General features: G+C 46.3%; 2 protein-coding genes across 4 annotated transcripts in view; one reads left to right on the forward strand and one right to left on the reverse strand.

Annotated features, from left to right (window-relative positions):
* MIMS2 (mitochondrial inner membrane scaffold 2) overlaps positions 1–20,745 on the reverse strand; it is a 102,391-nt gene extending 81,646 nt beyond the window's left edge. The window contains exon 1 of one of the 2 annotated variants that reach the window (XM_078771660.1): positions 20,498–20,745. In XM_078771660.1, coding sequence (XP_078627786.1) covers positions 20,498–20,649 — 152 coding nt within the window. In that variant the 5' untranslated portion in view covers positions 20,650–20,745. The remainder of the gene's footprint in view (positions 1–20,497) is intronic. The other variant, XM_068107139.2, reaches the window with a different exon arrangement.
* The window catches only part of LOC137421260 (GMP reductase 1-like), a 905,715-nt gene that overhangs the window by 779,476 nt on the left and 98,996 nt on the right, over positions 1–27,243 (forward strand). The gene's annotated exons all lie outside the window — the stretch shown is intronic.

Below are 27,243 nucleotides of genomic sequence, written 5' to 3' on the forward strand. Positions count from 1 at the left end.
GGACTTAACAGTAAGCTTAAAGTTACAGTTAGCACCAGGAGGGGAAAATGAGGTCGGACAGCCATATAGGCTGGAGCCAGGTGGCCAAGATTTTTCCAGGAAGGAACAGCCCAGAGACAAGATGGGGTATGCCATTGCATGCCAGGGAACGAAGGGCTGTGGCTAACTTAGGAGGGCCAAAAAAAAAAAAACATGGCCAGTAAAAGGATTTGCGCAGGATATCGGTGAAGATAAAGTTCGGTACAAGGGAAGGGGGAAAAGTGAGGTCGGACAGCCGTAAAGGTTGAGCCAGGCCGAGAACTTTCCAGGAAGGATCAGCCCAGAGCAATAAGATGGGAAGCAAGCTAATGAAAGAAGGGGAACCCCTTAAGGGAACCCCGGCATCTTTCATGTTTAAGAGGCATCATTTTGCCGCGGTAAGACCAGTAAAGGACTGGGCTGTGTTAACTAAAGATTTAAATAATCCCTGGCCAGGGGAGGGATCGTTTGCGCTTGACAAGAAGGAAGCAAGCAACAGAGGTCCAGATAAAGCAGGCCAGGATCTGGTGGACAAGAGAAAATAAATAAGCTCACAGGAAATGGGCCAGGTGGCCACAGGGTGAGAAGGACAGGAATGGTTTTTGAAATATTGAAATTTTAAGCATTGCAGCTATGGTTATTGAAGCTACACCAGACAGAGGACAAGTAAGCAGTTAAACAAGTAAATCAGCGAGTGATGCCGCTGGACCAGATACCAGACCAAGACCCCCCTACCCCCCAAGACCTGAGCTCAGTCCCGGGGCTCTAGGCAACAACCCCCACCCCCCCAAGACCTGAGCTCAGTCCCGGGGCTCTAGGCAACACCCCAACACCCCCCGCCCTGCCTTCCCTTTTTCACCTCAACCCACCCCCGTCCAACCCGTCCCAAAAATCCTTTTCCTTGAATGAGAGACGTAACATGAATGAGCAAAGATTGTTTGGGAGTGGCTGGAGAAAGGCATGATTTGAGTCGATCTGAGTTTCGCGCGAAGTCTGGGAGACTTCTATGAGTATATGAATGAGGAATGAATGTATATTGGGATGTTAATTGACGTGTGTATCTGGCCAATGTATCTGTCTGTATGACATATGCAAAGCAGAGGGTTTCGGTGTGAAGCTTTGTAAGTGGTCTGCTCGACATGGGGGAAATTCAGGCCGGGAATGTCCATTTTAGCGTCTATCCGAGAGAACAGGCGAGGTCCTGAACTGAGTCCGGATTTTCATCTGTTTGGGAGTTGTTTGGGAAGCGAATTGATATAAATCGGGTCAGGAAAGCACTCGGAGTGCCCTTGTCGACCTACTGTTGATATGAAGCGGTTTCTTGGAGATGGTTGCAGGATGGGCTGTTTTTTTCTTTCGAGCGGCAGTCGGACGGAGATTTGGAATTTGTTGAACTAAATTCAGAATTCGAATCAATATGTGTGTTTTACTTGAATTGAAGAGTTCATTCAATGGCAGATATTGTGGATTGTATGTGTGGGATGTATCGCTGAGGCAGCTCACCTTTGGAATTGGTGTCATATAGTGCATTTTGGGGTCGGGGAGGTGGAGCGTCGGAGATCCTGTTTTTTTGCGATGTTTACGAGCTAGGGATGAGTTCTGACAGCTCACTGTTATGACGGCCCTCATTCGAGAGCGGCGCGCAGTTTTGGTTGCCACGGCTACGAGCCTCGCAGGAAACCGCGAGGCGGGAGTGTTGGGATTCGTGTGGAGGCACGAGGGTGCGCGCCAAGACGGGGGGCGGCGTGGCGTCGTCGCGTTGAGATGGTTGTGCCAGGTCGATCGGCGATCTCTGAATTTAAATCGGATTTTTGTCATGTGTGTTGTGAAATTAACGTCTATCCGAGAATCCTGGCGATGTTCGTTTAATTAAAGTGTGGTACAAACCTGTGTTTCCGCCGTGCGGCTCCGTGGAAGTTTGGGTAGAGGGATATTGTGCGTTCGGGCAGGAGCCGAGCGAGCCGCGAGTCACGGGTGTGCTGTATGAGATTTGCTCAGAGTGCCGGCGATAACTCGCCCACTCTCAGAGGAGGATGTGTGCCCAAATGCATTGTGGGTCATTTCGACTTTGCTGGATGTCGGACGTTCATGTCAGTATCTTGTCAGAATCTTCTTCTTCATGTCATGTCCTTCATCCTTCATCTTCTTGTCCTTCATCTTCATGTCAGAATTAGACATGAGTCATGAGCCATGTCAGAATAGTGGGCACCTGCGACATACATGCCATGCAATGTCACAAAAGGAATACGTTATTTAAAATGGATTTATATAAGGGGAAGAAACGATTTCTAAACTAAATTCGATTTCTAGAATGATTTTCTAAACGCTAAAATAAACGATTTCAAGACAGAGTAATTAATTTCCGGTGACAAGTTCCAACAGGAAGTCTTGTCCATACAGTAAGTGAGGTACAGTGCGGAGTGGCGGCTGGAAGATGCATCGATGCATGTGTGTTGATCGATGCGCCGGACAAAGGGTTTGCTGGCGAGCGATGCTGGTAAGGTTAAGTTATTAAAATTCAATAATTTGAGCAGAAATGTCACGTTTTCAACAGAACGCTTATCCGAGGAAAGAGGAATATCGAGGTTTCAACTGTCGGTATGTGGTGTGGCTTGTGCCAAGGTGTGGGCGCGAGGAGGTGTGTTGATGAAGCGTTGTGCGAACGAGGAGGGATGTGCGAAAGGTGTGCACCAGGTAGAGAGGTGCTGCATTGTAGAGCACGCCTGGAAGTTCCTGGGCGGATTGTGACGGTTGTTGGATTCGTAGAAGTTAGCATTATGCTATGTAGAGCCACATTAATGGTCATTTGTCCATTGTCGCCGGACTTGCATTACTTGTGGGATAATAAAGCGCTGGTTACCCCAATTTGAAGTTTGACCTTTCGAAGTTTATTTGACCTTTGTTCGAGATATGTAAGGGTAAGAGGTCAGAGGCAATTCACTAACCTTGGAAGAACGACAGGCGGAGTCAGTCTACAGGGTGTTGCTTTAACGACAGGATATAGAACTTAAATCTGGAGAGAATATCGGGACATATATTGTTGGATAAAACTGAAATCATGTACGTAATTAATGAACAGAGAATATCGAGTTCTGTTTGTCGTTGTAATTGTCGTTGAGGTCCCGATTCAGGGGTCTCAAGAAATAAACAGACTTCCGGTGCCGACCGGAAGCGTCAGGTACAGTACGCTTGAGTTTAATTTAACCGGGCCGAGCACAGTGACGTGCGTGATCGAGCAATGGGGATAGTCATGGTCAGTGAAATGCAGTGAAATGCAGTGAACATGCCCGATTTGGCTTTGCGAGGCTCCGGATAGAAATTGGCATTTCGATGCTGTGGATTATATTGTGCCTGCCCGGAAAGGTGATGTCCTGTGCTGGGGCTGGCGACATGCCTCTGTTATTTGTCTGTCTGTCGGTCTGATTGTAAGTCTTTGGTACTGGGAGGGCTAATTGAGTGCTTAGGCGTCATTGTTCCATGGAGGCAGGAGCTGTGAGTCACAAAATGTAAACGGGAACTTTGTGTAACTTTGCACCGGATCCACAAACAGAGAGATGGACAGGACAACAATGGAGTTTATATGGACGGGTTTGGGGCAGGTTCAATCTGACGATTACAGAGGGCTTTGTTCTGTTCACGAAACATGTAAAATTCATGGAGTTGAAGTGGTTTGCAAGAAGGCAGCAGAGTCAGTACTGGGATGCAACTTCGTCCAGGGGTTTTGGTCCAGCCTGCAAGGAGTCCAGGGGCTTGTTTCAGGGCTGGGTCGCCAAAAACGGGATGCTGTGCCCATCTGGATGTAAAATTATCCATCAAGGACGGGGAATGATGTGCAGTGTGATTGATTGGAGGTAATAAGGATTTGTGTTGATTTCCTGATTTGAGTTCATCTGGAAACAAAGACAGATGGGATTAATGTGTATATCAGGAACATTTTGGAAAAGAAATATGGATATATGACATTACTAAAATATAACCAAGCAATTGAGAGTTCTTGGGTTAATGGGATATAAATAAATGCATCTACAAATTGACGGTTTATAAAAAATTTAGTTCTGGATGATACTTAAACGATGAACAATGTTGGCAATATACAAAGAATGTGACTTGTTTTTTGGGGGGGAAAACATGTGGTTTAAAATTGGTTGGCTAAGTTTTAAAGATGGAGATGTTTCGCAGAACTCTTATGATTATTTATATGAGTGGTGGACTATTCCATGGCGAAGCATTTTTCAGTTTATTGAAAGTTGGATTTATATATATATATATATATATATATTGTAACGGTTTTGAGAAGTGTGTAACGAATTTGAGAAGTGTAACGGGTTTTGAGAAGTGTAACAATTTTGGAGGAAGTGTAACGAATGTAAAATAATGGTTTAATATAACCACAGTAGAAAATAATATACAGATTTGGGACATTTTGTAAACTTTCGAATAATGAGAAGATTCATAAAATTCATAAAAGGTGGATACTGGGAAACCATCGATGTTGGGGGCAAAGTTATGAGTGGTTTTGGGCAAACGAAGATTAATTTAGATTTATCATAGTTAAGTTCGAGGAAGTTGATTTGAAGCCAGAATTTTATTTGGATGCCAGAAAGGAGAAAGGAGATGCTGGAAGCCAGAAAGGAGATGCTGTTGTCTACTCTGAATGACAGGTGGTGGTATCCAGGGCGCTGAGGAGTTTGTTCACGTTGTAAAGTTTGTTTATTTATTTGTTTATTTAGTTTGTTTATTGTAGAGAAGAGTGCTTTTGGGATTCCGGAGCCAGAGTGGATAATTTGAGGGTAGTAGGTGGAGTAGAGGACATCTTTGCAGTGCTGTAGGTGGTCCTTGTGGGCTTGGGAGTGAACTGATTTGGGTTTAATAGGCACAAGCTGGTCTAAACAGGGTGAGGAGGATGGTGTGATTGATGATGTCAAAGGAGGCGTTGAAGTGAGGAGGATGAAAATGTTGAGGTTGCCGGCATCAGAGGAGAGAAAAGGTCGCTGGTGATTTTGAGGAGAGCAGTTTCAGTACTGTGGCTGGAGCAGAATCCGGATTGGGATGTTTCATACAGGTTATTGGCAGAGTGGTGATGTTTGAGTTGAGTGGCCACAGCACGTTCCAAAACTTTTGACAGAAAGGGTAGGTTGGAGATGAGTCTGAAGTTATTTAGGGTGTCAGGGTTTAGTCCAGGGTTTTTCCAGAATGGGGGTGAAGTTTCACGAGTTTTTGGGGAAATCGGTATGTGAAGCTGGATTAAGTTGGAACTGCTTGATGAGCCATGGAGATGGATTGGGTTTTGTTGTTGGTTGTCTGGGAGTTCGGTTGTTGCATTGCCAAAGGTTTCTGTGTGGTGGACACACTCGTTGGCTGTTGTCTTGTGTGACGTGGAGGGAGATGTATGTGGCTGCGTGTGGCTGCCTGGAATCGGGAAGGCGGCTACAGTGGTTGATATTGGTTGTGGATTGTCCGGGGTGCTTCGATTTGCATAGGGGGTGAAGATTGGGATATTACATTATTTTAAGTAAGTATCGGCATGAGTAATTACATAAGTAATTATGAATTATTATGAGTATTAGTTATGAGTAAGTGATTATTACCTTCGCAAAAGCGGAAGGTTATGTTTGATCGCTGTGTATTTATTTGTATGTCTGTGTGTGTATGTGTATGTTATTCGCATAACTCAAAAAGTATTCAACCGATTCGCATGAAATTTGGTGGGATGATAGGTTATTATCCGGGAACCATTTGATTAGATTTTGGAATCGATCGGGTCAAAGGTCAAGGTCAAGGTCATGAAAAGGTCATGGATGTGATTACAATATCAAACTTTTGGCGGGATAGAATGGTCTAATTTGAAACAAATCTTCCCGCATGACAACGTAGGTGTGGCTTTGCTACACAGATCTTGTAGTCTTTTATTTTGGCAACAAAAGTAGCTGCGGCGAAGGTATGCGCTCTACCGAGTGCCCGTTCTAGTTTTAGTAAAGTTACATGTTTCGCTGTGTTGTGGATCTGGGGACAAGCTAGTTTGATGGGTACCCTGGGGTCTTCGGCGTGTCTATGTGTTTGGCTATCTGTTACACCGGACTCTTGAATGGGTTTTCATGAGACGAATTTCAGACATAACAGTGAGAATCTATTTTGAGCGAATCACAGTGGGTGAGGAAAACATTGTGTGTGACCAGACACCAGAACTGACCAGAATTGAAATTGGAAGTAGACCAGGTTATTTCTATTATTTGTTTATTCGTGAAAATAAATAAATAATAGGGGGAGGTTAATGGAGGTTAATGGAGGTTAATGGTGGTTTGTTTGTGTTAATGGAGGTTAATGGTGGTTTGCTTGTGTTAATGGAGGTTAACGGTGGTTTGTTTGTGTTAATTCTAGTTGAAACTCTAGCTGAAGTAATTTTCGTTTATTTTTATTATTTTATTGATTTTTTGATTTGATTTGAGATTTGAGATGATTGATTTTTATTAATTTTATAATTTTATTTTTATTGATGTTGGAAACAGGTAATGGGATGCTGAGAGAAGGATTGAATTTAATTTGAATTGGACTGGATTAAATGGGATTGAATTTAAAAATTGAATATTGGATAAAATTGGATCCACTTGAAAAAAAGTGGATTAGGAAATTGGAGAAAAGGTGTTCTATGAAACTATGAATTGAATGAATTTAATCTATGAATTGGAGACCTGTAGACCAGGCGTTCCCAGGAGACTTGTGGACCAGGTGTTCCACCAGAGGAAAAAGACCAGGTGTTCGTGGAGCACTTCACCTGCAAGAACGCCTTGGAACCAAGGTGGAAGGGACCAGTCCAGGTGTTGCTGACTACACCAACGGCAGTCTTTTGTGAGGGCAAGACTTCGTGGATCCACGCCACGCACTGTAAGTTGGCCATACAAGCACCAGACACTAAAAGTAGTGGGCTCAAACTCTTGGGATCGCCATAGATTAAAGAAGTTGTAAAATTTAATTTCCATTGGGAGTTGTTTATTCTGATTTAACACTGAAATATATTAATGTTGATTAATGCATAAATGAAGGGGGCAAGTACAAAGATGCATAGAAGGAGTGTCTTTGAGGGGTTGGGAGTTGGGAGCCTATGGGAAAAGGTGTTTGGTTTCTTCTTCCCAGGAGCGGGCACAGTCATGGATAGTTTCCGGATAGACAAATTGGCTTTGGCCCGAGAAAAGGTGGCAAACGACACCGCTACGGCTCATGACATACTATTGGATCGATCGGATCGCGCGCGAAAATTCTTATACATTTAGCTGGCTCACTGACTGGTTCCAGGGATGGACGGGCACCATAGTGAAGTGGTTATTGACCGCACTGGCTGTGATAATCGGGGTAGTAATTTGGGGGGCACTAATGAAATCTCTAGTCCTCCTCTGTATGAGAAAGTATTTTACAGGATGGAAAGTGAAGAAGCCGCCGACAACGACTATGGCTCTGACCACAGAGGCCGTCGACCTGAACGGGTCCTTCAACAAGGCAGTTGCGACCAACGCTCCAGAAAATTGTATTGAATTTTGTGACGACTGTGATACTTGTGCGGATCCCATGTGGGAACTGGCTGCTGCCTGTAACGGTGTATGTGATGACTGTGATACTTGTGCTATAAACCCCTTGCGTGTACTGGCTAACGCTGCTTATGTATTACAAGCTGACAGCTGCACGCCCCCTTTCAACCCAACTATGGATCCGATTGCGACGCTGGGCCTGGCGGTCGAGGGACCCGACGCGGATGTCCTAGACCCGCAAGCCGACCAGGCGCCCATGGGAGACTTTGACATAAAGGAAGTCCCTCTCTTTTCTTCCAAATGTTTTAAGTTCAAATGCTTCAAGTGAATCGGATTTTTACGCTCTGTACCCTGATCAGGAAATTGAGACACAAGATACTGACGACATTTTGTATTCCCCAGAACAGCAGCACGTGAGGGACCTCATGGGCATGATCGTTGATTAACTTCGAAGATCTGCAAGGACTGGGTCTGCAAAGGGTGGGGGGAGCAAGTTCCGCAGGGGAGGTGGTGGCCCTCTGGCGGAGCAGAACCTCATCTGGACCAGACACCTTCGTTGTGGATCCGAAACGTTAATGGACTTTCATGTTCTGAGCCCTCAGGCTCCAAGCACGCACCACACGACACGTTCGCCAAATGCACGGGCGAGGCGCTTTGGGCGCACGATATGCCCTTGGGAGATACCCGCATTACACAATTATTTTTTCAATACCCGCATTACACAATTATTTTTCAATAAAGCCCGATGTGGCACGTTGTCTCTTAAGATACTTTGTCTCGACGAGACAAGAGGAAGGAATGTCAAGTTGTAGATTTGTTATTGCCTAAAGTTCAGTTATAGACGTTGGTTGCTAATGTGTTAGGATTTAAATGTTGTTTAAAAATGCTATTTTCATAAAGTTAATAAAGGGTTTTTGCCTCGTTTTAGTTTTGGATGAGGAAAGGCTTGCTTCGGTCGTGCTGGACAAATTGTATACGTGTGCTTTTTCGAGGCTAGATAAGGCCGGTCGTAAAACCACGCCCACATGCGCGTGATTTTGCGTAACGCTAGTAGAATGTTTAGATTGCAGACATAAACCTATCGTTAACCATATATATTTTGTATTAATCACAGCGACGCATGACTCTGTATAAACATGCTTTGAATTACTCATGTAAACAAACCCATAAAATATATGGGTTTGTTTGGCCAAGCATGCACTCTTCTCTTTGTGAGTTACATTTCTGTTTTCTCGGAGCCCAGAGAAACATTTGGTCCGAATGATAAGGAAGGGCTGACTCCCCCGAATTACAGCGGATGACGGTGGGGGCTGGGGATAAACGGTGAGAGGGACTCTCGCCAGTCGCTTTGTTCTCTCGGAGATTTTCTGATAATCGTATTCATATATAAGTGAATGAGAATCAATGTGTTTCCAGGAAGGCTTGACTTGGCATGAAGCTGGTTCTTGCTGTAGATGTCTTGTCTCCTCCGGATCTGTATAAGTTGGTTTTAATAAAAAGCTGCGTCATTTTTCAGGCTATTTGTGGACTTCTTTTCCAAACGAAGAGCTGCTTCTTCACATATATATATATATATATATATATATATATATATATATATATATGTATGTGTGTATATGTATGTGTGTATATGTGTGTGTGTATATGTGTGTGTGTATATGTGTGTATGTGCATATGTGTATGTGTGTGCATGTGTGTCGGTGTACATGTGTGTGTACACGTGTGTATGTGTGTGTATATATATATATATGTGTGTATGTGTATATATGTGTGTGTCTGTATGTGTATGTGTATATATATATATATGTGTGTGCATGTACATGTGTGTGTGTGTGTGTGTGTGTGTGTGTGTGTGTGTGTGTGTGTGTGTGTGTGTGTGTGTGTGTGTGTGTGTGTGTGTGTGTTTATGTGTGTGTGTTTATGTGTGTATGTGTGTGTGTCTGTGTGTGTGTATGTGTATATGTGTATGTGTCTGTGTGTGTATATGTGTATGTGTGTGCATGTGTGTGTATCCATATGTGCATATGTGTGTATGTGTATATGCATGTGTCGGTGTACATATGTGTGTACGTGTGCGTGCATGTGTGTGTGTGTGTGGATGTGTATGTGTGTGTATATATGTGTGTATATATATATGTGTCGGTGTACGTGTACGTGTGTGTGTGTGTGTGTGTGTGTGTGTGTGTGTGTGTGTGTGTGTGTGTGTGTGTGAATAAGAGAGAGACCGAATTGTGAGATACAGAAATGAAAAAACGAGGTGTGTGTGTGTGTGTGTGTGTGTGTGTGTGTGTGTGTGTGTGTGTGTGTGTGTGTGACTGTGTGTGTGTGTGTGTGTGTGTGTGACTGTGTGTGTGTGTGTGTGTGTGTGTGTGTGTGTGTGTGTGTGTGTGTGTGTGTGTGTGTGTGTGTGTGTGTGTGTGTGTGTGTGTGTGTGTGTGTGTTATTGTGAAACAGGTGCAGCATCTAACTCAATATGTCGAAATGTCACACACGTCCATGCCCGTGGGATTCCCACGGGTGACCCCACTAGTCTATATTATAATAGCCGCAGATGATTCTGTCTGTTGGACGTCTGTCCGGGATGTGGCTTACTCGGTTTGCAGAGTAGCTCCACCCATAGCTCCACCCATTCTGGAAGAGGCTTCATATAAACAAATATCCACCATTTTATTAACTCGCATAACTTTGAGGCCTGTTTTGTAGGCCCGTGGTGTCTTGCTCTCTCTCCCAGTTTTATTTCAAATCAAATTCGATATATCATTTCATTTTTCACAGTCGCTAACATAGTTTTAGACTCGGTTGAAAAAAAACGGGAAGAAAATCCGATGAAAGTTGCCGTTTATAGAACGAAATGAATTCTCAAAGGCCTGTAACTTCAAGGCCATTGAGTCTCTCTCACGCCTTTATCGCCAATCTAACTCACCATCTGATTTCATTTTTATCGATGGTTGTAGACTCGGTGGCAGCAATAATTGAGAACATTCCACACACACGGGAATATGCAGAGATTTTTTTTTTTAAATCGCGTCATGATGTATCATACACCGCCCAACATGACACCGACGGCAACGTGTCGACATATATTAAAAATTCGCTTTTGCTTTTCCGTTAAGATATATTACTTTTTCGTTTGATGACAGTCGTCACAAAAACGTCAACAATGATGCCGACATATATTTCTTCGTTTTTATTTCATTCATCATTATTATCCGGAAGTAAAATATGTTTCAGGAAATTACCGAGAGATATTTCTTCATTTTTTAAAATTAGTTATGTGCGCATACACTTTAAATAGGTTTATTTGAAATCTTTAATTTTCCACAATATAATTTACTTGCCATTTATCATTTGATGATTACGAGACACTTCCTCTTGAGGATCGTGACAATTCATGCACTGCGTGGAAACTTCTATTTCCAAAATGAATGAGACGATCGATGAAGAACGCAGACTTCAACAGGATGTAGCAAGAAAACGAATGAGACGGGCGAACGAGTCCATCGACGAACGTCAATGCAAACTTGAACATGATGGAGCAAGAAAAAGAATGAGACGGGAGAAAAACGAGAGAAACGAGACAGGGAAAAGCCGATTGGAGAGGCGAGTGAGGAGCGATTGGAGGGGAGTGTGAGGCGCGATTGGAGAGGAGTGTGAGGCACGATTGGAGACGAGTGTGAGGCGCGATTGGAGAGGAGTGTGAGGCACGATTGGAGACGAGTGTGAGGCACGATTGGAGACGAGTGTGAGGCACGATTGGAGAGGAGAGTGAGGAGCTATTGGAGGGGAGTGTGAGGCGCGATTGGAGGGGAGTGTGAGGCGCGATTGGAGAGGAGTGTGAGGCACGATTGGAGAGGAGTGTGAGGCACGATTGGAGAGGAGTGTGAGGGGCGATTGGAGAGGAGTGTGGGGCACGATTGGAGAGGCGAGTGAGGAGCGATTGGAGGGGAGTGTGAGGCGCGATTGGAGAGGAGTGTGAGGCGCGATTGGAGAGGAGTGTGAGGCACGATTGGAGAGGAGTGTGAGGGGCGATTGGAGAGGAGTGTGAGGTGCGATTGTAGAGGAGTGTGGGGCGCGATTGGAGAGGCGAGTGAGGAGCGATTGGAGAGGGGAGCGAGGCGCGATTGGAGAGGAGTGTGAGGCGCGATTGGAGAGGCGTGTGAGGCACGATTGGAGAGGAGTGTAAGGGGAGATTGGAGAGGAGTGTGAGGCACGATTGGAGAGGTGTGTGAGGCGCGATTGGAGAGGTGTGTGAGGCGCGATTGGAGAGTGGTGAGGCGCGATTGGAGAGGTGTGAGGCGTGATTGGAGAGGAGTGTGAGGCGCGATTGGAGAGGAGTGTGAGGCACGATTGGAGAGGAGTGTGAGGCACGATTGGAGAGGTGTGTGAGGCGCGATTGGAGAGTGGTGAGGCGCGATTGGAGAGGTGTGAGGCGTGATTGGAGAGGAGTGTGAGGCGCGATTGGAGAGGAGTGTGAGGCACGATTGGAGAGGAGTGTGAGGCACGATTGGAGAGGAGTGTGAGGCACGATTGGAGAGGAGTGTGAGGCACGATTGGAGAGGAGTGTGAGGCGCGATTGGAGAGGAGTGTGAGGCGCGATTGGAGAGGAGTGTGAGGCGCGATTGGAGAGGAGTGTGAGGTGCGATTGGAGAGGAGTGTGAGGGATTGGAGAGGAGTGTGAGGGATTGGAGAGGTGAGGGATTGGAGGAGAGGAATGTGAGGGATTGGAGAGGAGTGTGAGGGATTGGAGAGGAGTGTGAGGGATTGGAGAGGTGAGGGATTGGAGAAGAGAGGAATGTGAGGGATTGGAGAGGAGTGTGAGGCACGATTGGAGAGGAGTGTGAGGCGCGATTGGAGATGAGTGGGAGGTGCGATTGGAGAGGATTGTGAGGCGCGATTGGAGAGGAGTGTGAGGGATTGGAGAGGAGTGTGAGGGATTGGAGAGGTGAGGGATTGGAGAGGAGAGGGATTGGAGAGGAGAGGAGTGTGAGGGATTGGAGAGGAGTGTGAGGGATTGGAGAGGAGTGTGAGGGATTGGAGAGGTGAGGGATTGGAGAGGAGAGGAATGTGAGGGATTGGAGAGGAGATGAGTGCTAGGTGGAGAGAGGAGAGTGTCAGGTGGAGAGAGGAGAGTATCAGGTGGAGAGAGGAGAGTGTCAGGTGGAGAGAGGAGAGTGTCAGGTGGAGAGGAGTGAGGGGTCACATATTATGTGAAATAAATAAATTGTGTTCATTACACCATTTCTGGATCTGATGACTTGCCAGTAACCATTTTGTAAAAATGAATGTGCAGCATCTAACTCAATATGTCGAAATGTCACACACGTCCATGCCCGTGGGATTCCCACGGGTGACCCCACTAGTTACCATATAACTACCTACATACTGGAATTGCCATCTATATAATTATACCGTAAGGACTCGACTTTGTTATCCCTTTTACCGCGCACCCAGTGACCCGATGCCCACGGCACTAATGGATTTACCATCTACGAACCGCGCTCTTTGTTTATCACGTACAGCAATACTCGAAAAATCTGAATTCGCCGACTTTGGGACCCAAAAGTATCCGATTAACGGCCGATACGACGCCATCTTACGACACCATCGTATTGGCGTCTGCTGGGCGAAGGCGATGCGAGCCGTCCGCTGATTGGACAGTCGAGTGGTGTGATGGGTGGTGTGAACCAAATGGTCTTTATCGTCATTTTAATAAAGTTAAATGGAGTGACGTTTTGGAAACGTTTTTTGAAGTTTGAAGTTTTTTCGAATCGAAGTGAAGAAGTTTTTGAAGTTTTGATTTTGGAAACGTTAAATGGAGAAACAGTTTCACAGGAAGAGAATGCGAAGCGATGAAGAAGAATCCATCTTTATTTTATTTTTTTTAACCACATTGAAGCTCCACGAAGTCAAGAATGTGAAACTACGTGAATGTAATAAAATAAAAATGTACATAAACGACACAGTTCTATGAAACAGTTTCACAGGAAGAGAATGCGATGCGATGCGATGAAGAAGAATCCATCTAGTCCGCCATTTGTGCCGGTGTCATCGATCGCGGTGTACGCTAACCTCATCAGGTGGGTTTACCATAATTTCTTCCATATACTGTGATAACAACGAAGTGAAACCGATCAGCAGCCCATCAGTATCTGCTCTATTCACGGTGCTTAAGTTAATCCTTCAAATCATTTAAAAACAACCCAACGTTGACGAAGCATGGCATACGAGGCCCGTTCAAAAAGTTCATGGAACGACGTACCCTCAAAGGTCTGAGGCCAAAATGTTTGTTTTTTTTTCCCCCCCTTACACAACGGAAACAACAACTGGATAGGTAGGGCCGAGGCCTACGCCTACGTTTCGCTCCTGCATCTGCCACCGTTCATGATTATCAAAGTAGGCTTTACCCTGTTCACGATAAGGTAGAAATCAGTGAGGTGTATACGAAGAGATAAAAGGATGGCATTGACTTCGAGACGGTACGTGACAGTTGGCTGCGGCTGGCTGATGCCACGTTTTTTTTTCCTAAGTGCCATGGATGCTGATGGACATAAGGTATCGGCTGATCTCTCATCGTAATATTACCCGATGGAAATGAACTGTTTCTTTGTTTGTCATTTCCTGTGCAATAATGTCAAATTGATAAGTCAGACATCCTTTTCTATTGACAGCTGCGCTCCTTTTCAATGGCATCGTCTATTGATATGCATGTTCTTCTTTCATATAATTTTACACATTCACAATCAGTATTTCAACTCTTGCAGACATTGGAAAGGAAGTTGACTCACAGGCCAACTCTCTGGCTCAATCACAGGCCGACGCACAGGCGATGTAATTGTGAGTAGCATTTTTGCACAAGTGAAAATTGAAAATACACGTTTTTGGTATGTGGCTATGTTATTTAGTGTTTGTTTTGTCTCTAACAATATAAAATACAAAGTCAGGAGGTGACACTTTATACACACTACACAGTGTAAGTTGGATTCTACAAAGTGTCACCTTTTTCTTGATTTTGTTCACACAAATCCAACCCACACCATATAGTCTCATAAAAAATGGCCAGAGTGGTGCTATGCCGATTCCTATTACGAATCCATTCATTTTTCAAAAGTATATCATAGCGTTGTCATTTAAGTAGATTGCAATAAATACGTTGTTCATATACGCACTCTTCATTCTCATCTTTCTTCCTAACTCTTACTCAGACAAGCAAATCCCCTATGCCATCCATAATGGTACACTCTATCCATACACCACATCCTCCCTTCCGTGGATGTTCCACGGGTTTCGGCTCGTATATTTATAACAGTTGAGTTATCCTCTCCTAATTATGTGCATACATGTCTAAGCCAGGCCCTCTACTAATTAATATAATCATTCAATTATAAACCAACAAGACTGCTTCATAGCACGAGTGCTACAAGATCCGGAGAGAGTGAAACAGTGAGAGAACGACTTATCCATCCAGTGTCACAGAGATAATATCTCACTGAAGTACAGCAAAATGGTAAGACAAGCTTTAATTTATTTACCTAGTCTTATATCTGTGGCTTCTGTGGGTTAGAAAAGTAGAAAGGCACCACGCTAAGGTAAAGGGAGGATGCAGTTAAAGGAGACGCATTTTGTAGTTTGCGCATGTTACAGTACACCCAGTACAGTACAGTTGTGGTTCCACCTCTACCGCAGATTAGAGGCCAAGAGGGGTCTTTTGTTTGAGGTGGAAAATATTTGACGGTAGAGCAAACTTTAGTCTTAGCTTTGCCTAGCAATCTAATCGTAGTATAAATGTATTGGTGATAGTGATATCCCATGTCGATTGAGAATTTAAAACATGTTTATTTTATATTCAGGATGAGGTACCTCTGGCTGCTCCTTGTGCTACACCTAAGCCGATCAATCTCGAGGATTGCATCCTATGCCAGAAGAAGAAGCGATCCGAGTACCTCTCGCTGCTCCTTGTGCTACACCTAAGCCGATCAATCCGATCAATCTCGAGGAGTGCATCCTATGCCAGAAGAAGAGGCGATCTGAGTACCTCTCTAGTGGTGAAATCGGCAGGGGGTATATTGTTTCGCTTGCCAAACAAACAGAGTAATGACTCTCGAGCTGCTAGGGTTCTTCGACTGACAGTGCAAGAGCAGGGTACCATAAAGTACCACACCTCATCTTGCTACAGAAGTTTTCAAAGGGATATGGCTAAGACTGGCAGCATAACCCAACCATTAGAACAATCAGAACCATCTCAGCAGGGGCTTATTAATGATACATCTGAGCGACGCAGCAAGAGATTCAAGTCCAGTGTAACTACAAATGTCTATCATTTGTGGTGCAGGTTGCAAGACAGTTAAACAGAATAAAATACACACATTGTTCAGAATCTGTGAAAAGCCGATGGCCCAAAAACTACTAAATGCGGCCATGTTGTTCAAGGACCAAGTGTACACTGAAACAGCGGCAATGTGTGAGCTCGATGATGTTTTTGCGGCTGATATCCGATATCACGACCATTGTTGTAAAGGCTATTTCAATAAATATCACGCTAAAATTGAGGAAATACTGAAAACCCTCGAAATGGAGGATTCTGTAACAGCCGGAGACGACTCCTTCAAGGCTAGATTTTTAGCAGGTCAGCACACAGTCTGACTTCCATCAGAGACAGGCTAAATGAAGATTCAGCTGGAATAGTGTCAAACAGAGCTGTAAAGAAGCTAATCATCGAGCTGTATGGAGACGCCGTCTGCTTTACATACCCAAATAACAAACAAATAGCCCAGATGGTACTTTGTACCAAGAGTTCTCAAGAGGCCTTGGTAGAGTCCCTGAGAGTTTCACCTGTCAAACGGGTTGCAACTGAGCTGGCGCAGGAGCTGAAAGAATACAGGTTTGGACTGCAGATGAGCTTCTGTGAGCCCCAAGACCTCCAACTGTCCATGGACAGAATCATTAAGATACCACCACCAAGATGGGAAGAGTTTTGCTCCTATATTTTCAAGGGGAAAACAACCTCTCAGCTGAAGACTGATGTAGTCTTTCAAATTCTGCACTACATCCTGACTGATGGCAAGGAACCAACACCTTTCCATGTCATGGTGGCTCATGGAGTGCACAGTCTGACACGATCAAAAGAGCTAGTGACCACTCTTAACCATCACGGAATGTGTGTCAGCTACAACACAGTCAAGAGGATTGATGTGGACCTCGCTGAACAGATCATCACTACAGCAGGTGACAACAGAGTACCTCTTCCCACTGTCCTTGAAGCAACAAGCCCACTAAATGGGGCATTTGACAACTTTGTTGTCTCTCTAGATACTGTCTCTCAACTCTCTAGATACTGCTGCCAACTAAAGTAATGTTTTGTTTTTTATTTTTTATTTTAAGTTCACATTCCATTGATATATAATAGTATGTAATGATTGAAAATAGTATTTCTTTATATTAACCAAATGCTCGCTTTCTTTCTTTTTAGAAAATCCCTTGTATTGTTCAAATTCCAAATTGTCAGTTCAACTCTAGTAGATGACACAAATGTTCCAACTTTGCTCTAAGTCTGGAAAGTTTAAGTTAATAAATATATGGCAATTCCAGTATGTAGGTAGTTGTATGGTAATAAGTTGACCTAACGGTTTCTGGCCATTTTCTCGTAAAATATCAAATTAGAAATTTTACACTCTTATATGATCCCCCTAAACCTGGCCATTCTGAACATTTTGAGCACCTCAGAAAATCTGTTGCTCCAACGGTTTCAAAGATACAGCTATGTCGGAAGTAGCACTTCTGATAAAGGGCGTGGTCATTTTTAAAAGGGCGTGGTCATTTTTGGGCTTTTCGTCCCGGATAGAGATTTTGGCACACATCCCAAGTTGTTCCTTGGGGTCATATTAGCCTATAACAGTTGAGCATACATATCTAAGCCAGGTCCTAGACTATATGGTGTATCGGTACAGTGCAGTGCATGGCATGACCTTCCCTCTTTCCAAAAGTTCTTCTTTTTGTTTCCCAAAAAGACAGGTCCTGGGTGTAGTTTTGTAAATAATCAAAATAGTGTTCTTTGTAAATAATGCTCCCCACCGTAAATGTTTAGTTTGAAAATTAATTCTGCAATTCGGTTATTCTGTGGGCGTGAGTCAGTCCTGGGTAGAATGCAACGCAGCAGGCGGGACATATCTAGTTTTAAAAATGTCGCACTCAGGGTGAGGTTAAAAGTAGAGGGTAACCACACCTGAGTGTCACACTAAGTTAAAGTTTTGTCGGCACGGGACGTGCCTGGAGGAGAGGCGGGTGCAGCGTTACGGTTTTTAGAACATTCACTTGTAAATAATAATTCTTGTAAATAATTCTCTTCAATTAAAAAGGTTGCACCAATAGTTAGTCCATTTTGCAACACGTAGGACACCATAGGACCTTCTTCAGTTATTTCATTAGTATGTGTTTCAGGTAAGGCTCTGTTTCCAATAGTTTGACTCTGCGTTGCATTAATCAAATAACCTAGGCCCCTTGTTCAATCCTATTCATTTTGCGGCGTAGCCTCCCTCCAAAGTGTATTGCGCGCCTTTGCCAGCAGCGTTCGCTGCATTGAGCCTTCGCTGCCGCAGCGCTCGCTCCAAACGCCATTAACCATGCGGTCAGAGCGGAGAAAAAGGGGGAGGACTTATCGGCGCGAGGCGTAGCCCTGTTAAGGGCGGAGTCGGTGAGCCCTCACGACCAACCAGGGCCGAGGCAAGCTCACCGGTGGGTGCGTCCTCAAAGCAGGCGGCTTGCTTTCGACGGGCCCGATATAAGCACAAGCGCAGCGCCCTTATACAGTTCGGAGTCAGAGTTGAGCAGAAGTTCGGAGTGGGGAGGAGTTGTGAGCGAGTTCGAAGAGAGAAGGAGGGAGTGAGAGAACGTTGCAATTGCACGTAAGCAATTGGAATTGCATCATCGATTGCATTGAACTACGCATGCGGCCGTGAGAAGGACTACCCCCCCCCCCCCCCCCGGCCACATATAAGGTCCGCGCGTGCCGAGCGGTAGGCCCCCGCTGCTGCCCGGGTTCTCACCATGGTCGAGTCAACACCCGGAGCCGGACTCGAGTGGACCGGAGTCGGACCTCAACGCCTGAACCATCTGCCCGGACCTTCCTCCCCTGCCATCTGCCTGGACCTTCTCCTCCTACAACTACCCTTTCGTGCAAGTCTGTTTATGTTGTCCTGGGCATGTTAATTAAGACTGTGTAAGGTTGCCCTGTGTCTGCTTCTTCTTCTTCTTATTGTATATGCCCTGCTTTCGTTTCCTCTTCAGTATTGTTAATAAATTCTGTGTTCTTCCTTACTTTGGTTTCTGTTCTTCCATTCGATAGTCAGTCTTTTCTCCATTGAGTACCTGTGGCACAATTTGGCCAATCGCTCAGAATCGGGTTAGTCTTTTGCTAACGGCTCGAATCGCGGATTGCTAAACCGCTCGGCAATTTCCACCTGTCCGTGGTTCGAGCATAAGTTATCTCCCTGTTTCACGGCCAGAGGTAGCACTCAGGTATTTGGGACTTCATTGACCAATCACCCTGGCTGCTCCCGACCGGAAGGAGCGTTATAACTTCTAGAGTTGGGGGAACGGCCAGCTTAAAGGACATGGGGATTAACCCCCCCTTGGTAAGGGGAGTGCCGACCCCCGAATCCGCAACAAAATATATATAGATGTATGTATATAGTCAATATATATAGTCAATGTTCCCATCGAAAAGTGTTGCCTCTCCCACCCCTCCCCCCCCCCCACACCCCACCCCGCCACGTATAAGGTCCACGCGCGCCGAACGGTAGGCGCTCGCTGCTGCCCGGGTTCTCGCCACGGTCGAGTCAACACCCGAAGCCGGACTCGAGTGGACCGGAGCCGGACCTCAACGCCTGAACCATCTGCCCGGACCTTCCTCCCCTGCCATCTGCCTGGACCTTCTCCTCCTACCACTACCCATTCGTGCAAGTCTGTTTGTGTTGTCCTGGGCGTGTTAATTAAGACGGTGTAAGGTTGCCCTGTGTCTGCTTCTTCTTCTTCTTATTGTATATGCCCTGCTTTCATTTCCTCTTCAGTATTGTTAATAAATTCTGTATTCTTCCTTACTTTGGTTTCTGTTCTTCCATTCAATCGTCTTAGTCTTTTCTCCATTGAGTACCTGTGGCACGATTTGGCCAATCGCTCAGAATCGGGTTAGTCTTTTGCTAACGGCTCGAATCGCGGACTGCGAAACCGCTCGGCAATTTCCACCTGTCCGTGGTTCGAGCAGAAGTTATCTCCCTGTTTCACGGCCAGGGGTAGCACTCAGGTATTTGGGACTTCATTGACCATTCACCCTGGCTGCTCCCGACCGGAAGGAGGGTTATAACTTCTAGGGTTGGGGGAACGGCCAGCTTAAAGGACATGGGGATTAACCCCCCCTTGGTAAGGGGAGTGCCGACCCCTGAATCCGCAACAAAATATATATAGATGTATGTATATAGTCAATATATATAGTCAATGTTCCCATCCAAAAGTGTTGCCTCTCCCACCCCCCACCCACCCCTTTCCAATGCTGAAATGCGTACGTCACATCTGATAACATATTTCAAAATAAAGAAGAAAAAGAGGAAGAAGGATGGATTGGGACAAAACTTGGCGGATAGATTGGGTGTGTGACAAGAACGAATCGATTAGATTTTGGTTCAGGTTCGAATCCAGATCTGACCTATCGGTGATTCGGTGGGATACAAAACAAACTGTTCAGCCTTGCGGAGTTTGTACGTGTCCGGCATTGCCTTGTGTACGAGTACGAGTACGACCCCACAACCCACGCAGCAGAACACACGGAACTTCAAGTTTAATAAAGTGAACGTGTGCTCATCCATCGCACCTTTTACGGACAGACTTAATCACAAGTTAATCCCTTGCTCACACCCAAATAATTAGATCGATTCGCACAACGAGCATCACGTACACGTCCTGGTTCTTACGTGGATCCGCGGGAGGGACGCGAATGAACGGCTCGACCTGGACACGGTACTCGAACCGGTCCCGCCGTGGAGCCCAGCAGGTACGAACGGCGCCACATAACCTGAACCGCGTGCATGGTGATGGTTCGACAGGACGTCACAACCAAGAACATTGCGAACAGCGCGCACTTCGAACGCCGTGACGGGATTACGACATCGCGCACGCGCAGCGACGCTGTGACGGGTTTTAGGGGTTTATGACATCGCGCATGCGCAGCGACGCCGTGACGGGTTCATGACATCGCGCATGCGCAGCGACACCACCGCCGGATGGTTGCTGCTCCATCAGATTATCATGTGGAGATTTATTTTACTGATTTTTTTTGTTAATTTAGATATAGACATTTTATGGACACCTGTTGTTACATAGACACATTGGCTTTCGATCCAAAGTTCGTTGTAATATATTGTTATATAATTAACCAGTCATCGAAGATATACATATGACATCAAAGACAGGTAAAAAAAATGTCAATTAATCAGATATTTTATACTCGGTGCTGATTCGTGCATGGAAGAACGGGAAAATTCTGTGCATCGTGAATCCTGATACTCAAAACACCATCATGGATGCAAACACCGGTTTTTTTTTTTGGTTTTTTTTGTTTTGGTTGTTGCATACAAGATCGAGGCTCGTGAAAGAGCGAACATTAATCACACAGAAAGACAAACAGACACATAAAACAAATAACATCGGGAGCGGTAGACAAGATGGGGAGAGAGGGGGAAGGACACAAACACAACATTTGAGAGCAGGGACCGAGAGACATGGAGACATCGAGAGAACTGTGGGAGGGAGAGGGCTTTGGGGGGAGGCATGGGAAGGGGGGGGGCATGGGAAGGGGGGGAGGCATGGGAACGGGGAGGAGGGATGGGAAGGGAGGGGGGGAGGCATGGGAAGGGAGGGGGGGAGGCATGGGAAGGGAGGGGGGGAGGCATGGAAAGGGGGGGGGGGTGGTAGAGGTATAAAACATATGGACACTGCCAGGACTTCCAGGAAAGAAGGTGGAATTTCAAACAAGGTGGATCTGGGGTGAATTAGTGGGGGTAGAAAGATCAAGGTTTTGGATGGGGGAAGATAGATGGTGGTGAACAGCTGTTTTAAAGACCTGGAGGGAGGAGTGTGATTGAAGTGAGTGTGGGAGTTTGTTCCAGAGGCGGGAGAAAAGAGGTATGAAGGACTGAAGGTGAGCAGAGAGCCGAGATTTCGGCAGTTTAACCATCAGAGGGTGGCTGGCAGATCTTGTGCGACATGTAGGAATATTTGGGGGACAGAGCACAGAGAGAACTGAGGGAGCAAGGCCGGAGAGGAGTCGGTAGAAGACAGAAAGACCACCTACCTGCCTGCGGTGAGTGAGTGAAAGGCCCTCAGAGATAGCTTCATCGCGGGAGATTCCAATGATTCTGAAAGCTTTGGATTCAACAGCGTGAAGCCGAGCCAGGTGTGAGGCAGGAGCACCAGCCCATAGGGGAGAACAGTATTCCATTGAGCTACGGATGAAAACCTTGTATGTGGTGAGGAGCTCAGGTGTGCCTAGGAAGGACTTCGCACGACGGAGGATGCCCAGTCGGCGACTGGCTTTGGAGGCCAGCTTGGAAATGTGGTTTCCCAAGAAAGATCATGGCAGATAGTGAGACCCAAAAGCTTGAGCGACAGAACTCCTTGGAGAGGATTGTTGAGAAAGTAGATGGGAGGGTTGTCCAGTCGATCTTTTCGGAGAGACATAGTAAGAGTGTGAGATTTGTCAGGATTGAAAGACATGTTCCACTTGTTTGACCAGTCTGTGATTTTGTCCAGGTCTTCAGAGAGTGAGGAGGCTGCAGACTGCCGATCTGAGGGAAGAGGAATGGAGCGGCAGAGAGTGGACTCATCAGCAAAGAGATAGAGAGGATTTTCCAGAGAGGCGGAGAGATCATTGATAAAGACCAGAAAAAGCACAGGGCCCAGCACACTGCCCTGGGGAACTCCAGCCTGAACAGGAAGGGGAGATGAGAGAAATCCATTCAGGGCCACACGTTGACTACGACCAGAGAGGAAGTCCGCAAGCCATGCATGGAGATTTCCATGGATACCATAGGAGGAGAGTTTGGTGAGCAGAGCTGGATGCCAGACCATATCGAAGGCACGTGATATGTCAAGGGAGACAGCTCTGATTTCCTGTTTGGCATTGAGGACCTCCATCCATTGTTGAGACAGCAGAAGCAGCATGTCCAGAGTAGAGTGACCTGGTCTGAAACCAAATTGATGATCAGAGATCAAGCCATTGGAGAAGAGGAAAGATTTCATATCCGATGCAATGATGGATTCCATGACTTTGCTGATAATTGGGAGCAGGTTGATTGGTCTGTAGTTGCAAGGATCTGTTTTTGCACCTTTTTTGTGTAAAGCGGTAATGTTTGCTGATTTCCAGGATGCTGGCAGATGACCTTGAGCAAAAGATAGGGTGAAAAGAACAGAGAGAGGGTGAGATAGAGTGGCAGAGCAGGATTTTAGGACCCGTGGGCTGATGCCGTCTGGTCCAGTTGCAGAATCAGAGTCGAGGTTTGACAAAAACTCCTCCACCTTGTCAGGAGAGAAGGACACAGAGTCCACGAGCAGTTGGGTTCGACTGGGAAAGGTGGGAACAGAGAGAGATGGGTTTGGGACTAAGGATTTTGAGGCAAACACAGAGTTGAGGTATTCGGCTTTGTCACGTGCGATGTCAACTGTGTGGCCATTTGAGGTAAGGGAGGGGATGGAGGGGGAACAAACACCAGAAACGGATTTGACCAGACGCCACCAGGATTTGGAGGACGGAGACAGGTTTGAGAGTTCATTCTTGAGTGAGGAGAGATAGTGCTTCCTGGCACTCCTGAGGGTAGACACACACTTGTTCCGAGCTTGGTGGAAGGAACTGAGATTGCCTTCAGTTGGATTAGCCTTCCAAGAGGCAAAGGCAAGTTGTTTCAGGGCAACTGCCTCACCACAAGATTCAGTATACCATGGACGGGAGGAAGGGTAAGACAACTGAAGACGAGATGGGATAAATCTGTGCATGAGAGAGATCAGTTTGCTTTGGAAGAATTCCCAGGAAGAATTGATGTCAGAGGCAGTGGAGATGGGAGACCAATCCAGACGATTGATGGCTGCTTGAAGACCGTCCCAGTCGGCCTGAGTGAAATGCCAGACTCGTCGACGCTGAGGAGGCTCTCTGAGAATGGCCAGAGAGATGTCCACTTTGACAAGCACATGATCAGAAGAACCGATTGGAGCAGAAGAAGAGTAGCAGACATTAGCAGGGAAGTTTGTCATAACCAAGTCTAGAAGAGAAGATACTCCATTGGCTGAGATCCGGGTCGGGAAATTGACAGATTGTGTCAATCCCAGTGAGTCACAGAAGTCCTTTGCTGAGGTGCCATGACTGGTGAGAGAGGAACCCACACCCAACCAGGTGGCATGATGACAGTTGAAGTCACCGCATATGAGGAAGAGAGAGTTGGGATGAGTGGATAGAAGTTGGTCCATGTTGTCAGACAGTGAAATGTAGATGGAGTCATCACTGTTTGGGGGACGGTACAGAACACATATGAACAAAAGGTGGGAGCGGAGAGGAAGCCGTAGCCAGAGGTACTCCTGGGGGTGAGGAGGAGAGAGGGCAGTGCAAGGAGAGTGAGGAAGAGAGTTTTTGATAAAGATAGCCACCCCACCACCAGGCCGAGGCTCAGGTCTATCATACCGGAGGAGGGAGTAACCAGGAAGAGATATTAAGGAATCAGAGACATCTTGAAGGAGGAAAGTCTCTGTTAAGCAGATCAAGTCTGGATTGTCAGAAGCAACCTGTATGGAGAGATCAGTCAGGTTTGAGCGAAGGCCCCGGATGTTTGAGGTCCATACCGTTAATGAAGAGAGAAGGGGAGCATCGGGTACAGGACAGGGGAGGGGAGGAGTAGGGTAAGATGAAGGATGAGAGGGGGAGGTAGGGAGAGCAGTTGATAGTGTGTCAGAGATTGCAGAAGAGTTCCAAGAAAGGGAAGGATGAGGAGGATGAAAGGTTTGATGGTGAAGGGATGAGGCACAGTGAGGGGTTGTTTGAGGGGGGGGCAGAGGAAAGTAGAAGGTTGGGGGGGGGGTGGAGGTATGAGATAGAAGGGAGACGAAGTGGGGAGGAGGCAGCTTTGAGGAGGGGGAGGAGGGAGAATTGGAGAGGAATGGTATTGGGGGAGATTTGAATGGGAGGGGTTGGGGGGGAGTTTTGAAGGGGAGGAGTGAGGGGGGAGTTTAGGAGGGGAGGGGCAAGGGGGGAGTTTAGGAGGGAAGGGGCAAGGGGGAAGTTTAGAAGTGGAGGGGCAAGGGGGGAGTTTAGGAGTGTAGGGGTGAGGGGGGGGATTTGGAGTGGAGGGGCAAGGGGGGAGTTTAGGAGGGGAAGGGCAAGGGGGGAGTTCAGGAGTGGAGGGGCAAGGGGGGGATTTGGAGGGGAGGGGCAAGGGGTGAGTTTAAGAGTGGACGGGCAAGGGGGGAGTTTAGGAGTGTAGGTGCAAGGAGGGGGGGGGTTTGGATGGGAGGGGCAAGAGGGGAGTTTAGAAAGTGGATGATTAATGAAAGATGAACATTGAAAACAAATTGGGTTTGTTGTGATTTTCAAGTTAGCAATCCGATTCAGAACGATGGAGGAGGGATGGAATGAATGTGAATTTAGACCATGTAGTGAGGGAGACGTATAAGATATTGAATTTCTTTTTTTTGAAGTGGAATGAGTTGGAGAGGAAATTGAGAAAAGCCTTTTAAATAGGAAGAAAAACAGCGTGTTGTAAAATACCACTGCTGAGTAAAACACTGAAGGGGAAAGGTTAAACATATTTAAATAATATTTAAACAGAACCGTGAACAATCTTATATGCACAAAATACCAACGGGGGGAGAGCCGAGAGGGACCACCACGAGTCACGTGAACAGGGCAAACGGTGGATGGCAAGGAGATAATGGGGGCGGGGCGAACAGCACACCTGGACAGAAAATACAGGATGAGACAACAGTACACGTGGAGAAAGGAAAATAAATGTTTTTGGTTTTTTTTTGGGGGGGGGGGGGGTTTGATAAAGATAGCCACCCCACCACCAGGCCGAGGCTCAGGTCTATCATACCGGAGGAGGGAGTAACCAGGAAGAGATATTAAGGAATCAGAGACATCTTGAAGGAGGAAAGTCTCTGTTAAGCAGATCAAGTCTGGATTGTCAGAAGCAACCTGTATGGAGAGATCAGTCAGGTTTGAGCGAAGGCCCCGGATGTTTGAGGTCCATACCGTTAATGAAGAGAGAGGGGGAGCATCGGGTACAGGACAGGGGAGGGGAGGAGTAGGGTAAGATGAAGGATGAGAGGGGGAGGTAGGGAGAGCAGTTGATAGTGTGTCAGAGATTGCAGAAGAGTTCCAAGAAAGGGAAGGATGAGGAGGATGAAAGGTTTGATGGTGAAGGGATGAGGCACAGTGAGGGGTTGTTTGAGGGGGGGGGCAGAGGAAAGTAGAAGGTTGGGGGGGGGGGTGGAGGTATGAGATAGAAGGGAGACGAAGTGGGGAGGAGGCAGCTTTGAGGAGGGGGAGGAGGGAGAATTGGAGAGGAATGGTATTGGGGGAGATTTGAATGGGAGGGGTTGGGGGGGAGTTTTGAAGGGGAGGAGTGAGGGGGGAGTTTAGGAGGGGAGGGGCAAGGGGGGAGTTTAGGAGGGAAGAGGCAAGGGGGAAGTTTAGAAGTGGAGGGGCAAGGGGGGAGTTTAGGAGTGTAGGGGTGAGGGGGGGGATTTGGAGGGGAGGGGCAAGGGGGGAGTTTAGGAGGGGAAGGGCAAGGGGGGAGTTCAGGAGTGGAGGGGCAAGGGGGGGATTTGGAGGGGAGGGGCAAGGGGTGAGTTTAAGAGTGGACGGGCAAGGGGGGAGTTTAGGGGTGTAGGTGCAAGGAGGGGGGGGGGGGTTTGGATGGGAGGGGCAAGAGGGGAGTTTAGAAAGTGGATGATTAATGAAAGACGAACATTGAAAACAAATTGGGTTTGTTGTGATTTTCAAGTTAGCAATCCGATTCAGAACGATGGAGGAGGGATGGAATGAATGTGAATTTAGACCATGTAGTGAGGGAGACGTATAAGATATTGAATTTCTTTTTTTTGAAGTGGAATGAGTTGGAGAGGAAATTGAGAAAAGCCTTTTAAATAGGAAGAAAAACAGCGTGTTGTAAAATACCACTGCTGAGTAAAACACTGAAGGGGAAAGGTTAAACATATTTAAATAATATTTAAACAGAACCGTGAACAATCTTATATGCACAAAATACCAACGGGGGGAGAGCCGAGAGGGACCACCACGAGTCACGTGAACAGGGCAAACGGTGGATGGCAAGGAGATAATGGGGGCGGGGCGAACAGCACACCTGGACAGAAAATACAGGATGAGACAACAGTACACGTGGAGAAAGGAAAATAAATGTTTTTGGTTTTTTGGGGGTGGGGTGGGGGGTGGGAATTTAGAACGTTAGACAGAGTATTATGTTCGGGGTAGAAGGGAAAAAACTAAGAGCCAAGCAAAACACGCTTAAGTTAACAAACACCGACGGGGGTACAACTACAAGGCCGCACACGAGGAGCAGAACACGATTAATTAATTACGAGTTACAGGAAATTCAAACCAAAACTAACTATAATCAAACAATAATGCATGGACGATAAAATAACGAGTTGAAATTTG

Source organism: Myxine glutinosa, chromosome 2, assembly GCF_964187855.1.
Source record: "Myxine glutinosa chromosome 2, kmMyxGlut1.1, whole genome shotgun sequence".
In the NCBI taxonomy this organism is placed as follows: domain Eukaryota; kingdom Metazoa; phylum Chordata; class Myxini; order Myxiniformes; family Myxinidae; genus Myxine; species Myxine glutinosa.